Genomic DNA, 6,385 nt, shown 5'->3' with positions numbered 1-6,385 from the left:
TTTTCAATGGAGTAAAAGACTGAAGGCAGGATTAGTTGACTGTACAATAATTTAGAGTAAGCACATGTATCCAAATATGCAGCTTTTATAAGCAATCAAAAATGCTGGAAGTGGGCCGGCCGAGTGGCGCGATGGTTAAGAGCTGGCTTGGGATGCCAGAGGGCCCTGGTTCAGATCCCACATATGAGGGCCGGTGACACTGCCTCTAAAAAAAAAATCCTGGAAGTGAACATTTTGTTGCTCTTTTTGTTGATTTTTATCCTATGGCCTTTACAGCAACAAAATGAAAATGTGACCACTTATACCTCCAAATTAGTGCCAGAATATTTGGCATTATTGAATTCTTATTGAAAACTAATGAAGGTTTCTTTTCTTTGGCCTCCCAAAGGTGGGAGATGTTTGGAGATGTTTATGACAAGAGGTGAATATTTTCATGTCCTAGTGTTTTCTTTGTAAAGTAGTGACTTCAACTTTCCTCTGTAATGTTTTTGACAGACAATAAAGATTATGATGCATACTTATCATACACCAAAGTGGATCCTGACCAATGGAATCAAGAGACTGGGGAAGAAGAACGCTTTGCTCTAGAAATCCTACCTGATATGCTTGAAAAGCACTATGGATATAAGTTGTTTATACCAGATAGAGATTTAATCCCAACTGGAAGTAAGTTAATATTTTCAGTGGAGAATGTGCATATTCTTGTGTCTATCTGTGTAGTCATCATGTTTTAGAGAAAACTTTCACTTTTGGTTCTTTACTTCAAAAATTGTATGTGTCAGGGGGCCGGCCGAGTGGCTCAGTTGGTTAAGAGCTTGCACAAGAGTGTGAGCTCTGAGCAACAGTGGTTCAATGCCCAGCCCGAGCTGAGCAGCCACTGACCTGCCAACAGATGGCAGGATGGCTCAGCTAAAAACAAACAAATGAAAAACAAACAAACAAAAATAGTATCTGTCAGTTTCTCAAGAAAGGAATGCCATTATCTGTTCATGGGAAACTTAATTGTTGATGCCTCTGAGAAGCTACTGCCCTTATTTTGTAAAGCATCTCATTTTATGAGCCTTGGCATTTACAGAAACCAAATGAGTGATCTGTACCTGGAAAAAAATGTTTCTAACATTAAAAAAAGCAAATCCCATACTCTATTCAGAGTGATCATTGGCTATTTTCATCTTCTCACGATGTTATCCAACAAACACTAATGTATGAACGAGAAGGTACCAGGGCTTTCTGGAACACATGTTCAATTTTGTTTCATTCTAATAAACCTTTTCTCTTTTGTAGCATACATTGAAGATGTAGCAAGGTGTGTAGATCAAAGCAAGCGGCTGATTATTGTCATGACCCCAAATTATGTAGTCAGAAGGGGCTGGAGCATCTTTGAGCTGGAGACCAGACTTCGCAACATGCTTGTGACTGGAGAAATTAAAGTGATATTAATTGAATGCAGTGAACTCCGAGGAATTATGAACTACCAAGAGGTGGAGGCCCTCAAGCACACCATCAAGCTCCTGACGGTTATTAAATGGCATGGACCAAAATGCAACAAGTTGAACTCTAAGTTCTGGAAACGTTTACAATATGAAATGCCTTTTAAGAGGATAGAACCCATTACACACGAGCAGGCTTTAGATGTTAGCGAGCAGGGGCCTTTTGGGGAGCTGCAGACTGTCTCGGCCATTTCCATGGCTGCGGCCACCTCCACAGCTCTAGCCACTGCCCATCCTGATCTCCGTTCCACCTTTCACAACACGTACCATTCACAAATGCGTCAGAAACACTACTACCGAAGCTATGAGTATGACGTACCTCCTACCGGCACCCTGCCTCTTACCTCCATAGGAAATCAGCATACCTACTGTAACATCCCTATGACACTCATCAATGGGCAGCGGCCACAGACAAAATCTAGCAGGGAGCAGAATCCAGATGAGGCCCACACAAACAGTGCCATCCTGCCGCTGTTGCCAAGGGAGACCAGTATATCCAGTGTGATTTGGTGACAGAAAAGCAAGGGACACCCAGTCCCGGGAGCTTGAGTAGAGTCTGCAGTCCAGTGCCTGGAACTAAATCCTCGACTGCTGCTGTTAAAAACATGCATTACAATCTCTAGAACACGAGGAAAAACAGGGTCTTGTACATATGTTTTTTGCAATTTCTTTGTAGCATCAGTGTTCCTGTTTTACCATGTCTCTTATCCATTACATTTTTTTGACTTTGTTTTATATGTCATTGGAATTTGTAAATTTACATTTTTTTAAAGAAGAGACTTATGTATAGATAGAAAACCCTTTTTTGCTTCATGAGTTTAGTTTTAGAATGGGTTTTATTTCCTTTTCTTGATTTTGTTTTGCTTTTAACATTTCCTTGGGGTGCTTGGACAAATCTATCCAATGGGACAAGGAGCACCGGATCCTCTCTTGGGTTCTGCCTAGGATCAGCAGGGCCATGTGGGCCTTCAGAGAGCAGTGCAACGAATGCCAGCATTGCCATTTGGGGGAAAAAAAAAGATGAGAACACTTGTTCATAGGAGGGCCCTGCCATTCAGAGCCCTGAAAATCTTCCTTGTCCCGCCTCATTCCCCACCTCTACCCTTCTAATGGCGGCATGATGTGTAAACTCTGATGAGGGGTGGGGGTAGGTCTAACTGTCTTAACATTTAATTCACTGCTCGTCAGAATACACTCCAGACCCAAAAGTGTGCTAGTCACTTGACTGTGACTACTACAGAATGCTAAGAAGAGAAGATCAAGGGTATGAAAATGGGGGAGAGAGTGTTGTTTCCATTTTTTAAATGAGTTGATGTACCCTTATATAAATATATATAAATATATATATATATATATAAACATACAACAAAACAAAAGAAACAAAACAAAAAAAAAAACACAAAAAAAACCAGCAAAAAAAAAACCACAAAAAAATCAAGTCCTATATTTGATCACTTCCTGGAAAGGCATGAATGTGTTTGTGGCTGTTTTTGTTTAATATTCTACTTCCTCTTTTCTCTATATATTTTTTCTGCAAATGAGATTATGTGCAAATGCCAGGCAAGTTAACTCAAAAGGGTGAATCAACACAAGTCAAAATGAAATTTACATTGAAGGCTTCCAAACCAAAGGGAAGAACAGGATTTGTCATCAAATGTTTTGTCACCTTGTATTATACAAAATGTTATTTTCTAGAGTCAGAACAAATCTGTGAAACTTATTATGGAGTCTCCTTGTATTTAAATGTTAATTCACTATATTTAATTTCCAATGCTACATTCAGAATCAAGTGTTTGGTTTCAGTTTGTGAATGTAAACAACACTTATTAATATCAAAGTGTTTAAATAAGAACTCAGGAGGTCAAACCTACAGAAATCAGTATTTTCAAAATAAATATTATTTACACAAAATAGTTTTTAAATTAGGTGAGAAAGTGTTTGAAATAATTAATTTTACTGTATAAAGAATTAGTTTTATTTTAACTGTATAATTCTATCTTTCAGAAACAGAAAGCTGATGCTCCCAGGAAATTCATCCCTACCATATAGCTTTATGTTTGAAATCAGTGACATAATCAACTAATACATATTTATGTTGAAGATGATGCAAAATCAGTCGTAAAGGAACTTGCAGAGGGCAAAATTGTTAAAGGCAAATATTACCTAAGTAGCTTTTAGTTTAAAAAAAATCAATGTGATAAAAACACTGGTAATAGAACTTATACATTACTTTAGTGATTCTTGTAGGAACTTCCACTCCAGTCATCGTCTGTGGGCTCGTGTAGTGACTATTGTATGTTTGGTTTATTTCTACCACCATAATGAGAAAACAATTCTACAATTTTGGTCACAAAACTAAGGTGAGAGTTGGCCTCCCAAAAAGTGTAAACTTCCATAGAGTTCACTGGGGAGGTAAAATTGAATTGCAAATATATGACAGATGAGTATAAGAACTTTGGAACAATGCAAGCTCTTGGTTTTTGTGTGACAATGTAAAGGAGCCTTGGGATGTGCATTGATTTTTATTTGCTAAAAAAAAAAAATGTTTATTTCCCTGACAACTCACCTGGGTCCTTCTCTACAATCTGTTCTTTATTCCCATGCTCCCCTCGGACCTGTGTCACTTTTTCACAAACCAGAACTGAAGCTGCAAGGACATATAAACTTGAAGGTCAGCTTTGCACATTGGGTTATTTTTCAGAATCCGAGAAGGCCATTGTTTACTTGGTACTATGGACATCTGTCAGGGACTGGTGACAGTGATCCTCATTGGACTGGATTCCAGACTCCCCCAGTGTTCAGAAAATCATAAACATGGCAATGGCCTGATTTATTTCATTTTTTTAATATATTTTTTATTTTTTTAAGTGCACGATGGAAGTGTGGAATAAATGTAGAGGAAATTATCAGACCACAGTCATATTTTAGGCATCCATAGGTGTTCATTTAGCTGTCTTGGGAGTACATTTTTGTTCAATTTTTAGTGTAGATTTAAGCACTTTGAATAGCATGAGGCAGGGATTGATGGGAACTATTTAATATTATCACAACTTAAGAAACGTTTTTTTCCTCTAATGCTTTGTCATATTTTTAAAAAATGAAATAAATGGAGAAGAAGCTACCTATGGCTTGAGAAACATTCCTCCCAAGTATTCCTCTCTCAGCTCCACGTGAGAACAAATGAAGGAAACTGTCACGTGTTCACGTGCGCTATGTTTAACAAAAGTCATGTTAGAACTCACAAGAAAAAGGAAAACAATGTATTTTCCCTAGAGCTTAGGTTTCATCCTTCTCTTTCTTTGGTGGGGGCTATGGGGGATAATAATATTCTAGTTGTAAAAACACAGTTGGAAGTGTGACTGTGTTAGTCAAGCTGAAGGGGAGAATGGGCTTCTGGACTTGAACATGTGTGATGTTTGGTATTGCCTGTTTTTCATCCATCACTGCTCAGTCTCCGAGTGACACATTATGGATTCAAGAGTTCATCTGGTTCTTTAATGTAACTTCTACTTGCTGCCTACGAGCGTCCTACTCTTTATACTTGGTGCTCAAATCTTTGATTATTTAATTTGTAATCCATCCCTTAGATCAATTTATGAAATAAATTTAGATCAATTCTATGAAATAAATCCAAGACACAATGAGTTAAGAGACCTGAACCTACTATATTTCTATAGCTGAACACTTGATTGTTCAGTCAGCCATTTTGTGTTTATTACTTTCTTTATAATATATGCATTAGAACCCTATCAACTTAATCTTAAATATATAGATACTGGTTTCTTCCTTATTTCTTTATTACTTAGTATTTCATAACAAGAGGAAATGTTAACTGACAGCCAACCCCTAAACTCCAAATGAGTTTTATTTATCCTAGAATAGCTGTTAACTTTGACAGATACCACTTATGTAAATTAAGATCACCATTTCTAGGAAACATTAATTCATACATTGGTAAATTATTTTCTGATTCTGGAATGATATCCTAGTTCTCCTTTTTCCAAGAAGTATTTTTTATATTGTGCTTAATTTCTTTATTTTTTAAATTTAGTTTACATTTATATTATTAGTCCCAAAAGAAAGCTTATTGAAATTCAAACGAGGTTATTGGTCTTGTACAAGCAAAATGACTGAATGGAACTAAGAGAATACACAAACATGGAAGAGGAAAATCCTTCATCGTCTCTAATCTGAACCTGCTTGGTCACTATTCCCATTATTGTCACAGTTGATTAAGAGAGGTGGAATATTATTAAATGGGTTAGAAATCCTACCTACAGACACATATTATTTATCACTGAAGATTTCTTTTTTTTTTTTGAATTTTTTTATTGTTAGTTTCAGGTGTGAAGATTTCTTTTAATGATATATACAGTTATTACAAACCGATGATGATGCAACTGAGTTCCTTAAAAGGAGAAGCTTGTCAATGGAGGCAGAGCTATCCGTTGCCTTATGATGAGCCCTGTCCACTTTATTGTTTTGAGCAAAGAAAGTACACAACAGTCAAATTTTGATTATCCTTAACAATAGACCTTAACCTTGGGTTCAGGGACCCCTTGAGTCTATAAAAAGGATTAAAGGAAATAATCAAGTCCTTGAAATTCTTGACAAAATTTTGGATGTGTGCAAAACTACGTTTTCCTGGATATGAGTCTCAAAGACATCCATCACCTGAAAAGCCATTGATGTTTGGATTTAGAGCATATTCTTAGAAACTCACATTCAGATAAACCACACATCTTGCAGGAACTGATATGGCTACCATTCCTCACCGTCATTCATGAAAATTCAGGGACTACTTATTGTTCTTTTAAGAAACAAAGGCAGTTCCTCTTCCAACATGACATGACTTATGGGAGACTTGGTTTACAAGGAGGAAAAACTTTGTATGA

At 36.9% G+C, this 6,385-nt stretch overlaps 1 protein-coding gene across 1 annotated transcript in view; it reads left to right on the top strand.

Annotated features, from left to right (window-relative positions):
- The window catches only part of IL1RAPL1 (interleukin 1 receptor accessory protein like 1), a 1,086,405-nt gene extending 1,083,539 nt beyond the window's left edge, over window positions 1–2,866 (top strand). The window contains exons 9-10 of the mRNA XM_019655892.1: window positions 496–666; window positions 1,285–2,866. Coding sequence (XP_019511437.1) covers window positions 496–666; window positions 1,285–2,003 — 890 coding nt within the window. The 3' untranslated portion in view covers window positions 2,004–2,866. The remainder of the gene's footprint in view (window positions 1–495; window positions 667–1,284) is intronic.
- The last annotated feature ends 3,519 nt before the right edge of the window (window positions 2,867–6,385 follow it).

The sequence above is a fragment of the Hipposideros armiger genome, unplaced genomic scaffold (genome assembly GCF_001890085.2).
Source record: "Hipposideros armiger isolate ML-2016 unplaced genomic scaffold, ASM189008v1 scaffold_250, whole genome shotgun sequence".
Taxonomy (NCBI): Eukaryota; Metazoa; Chordata; class Mammalia; order Chiroptera; family Hipposideridae; genus Hipposideros; species Hipposideros armiger.
This window is presented reverse-complemented; position numbering and strand designations above follow the sequence as displayed.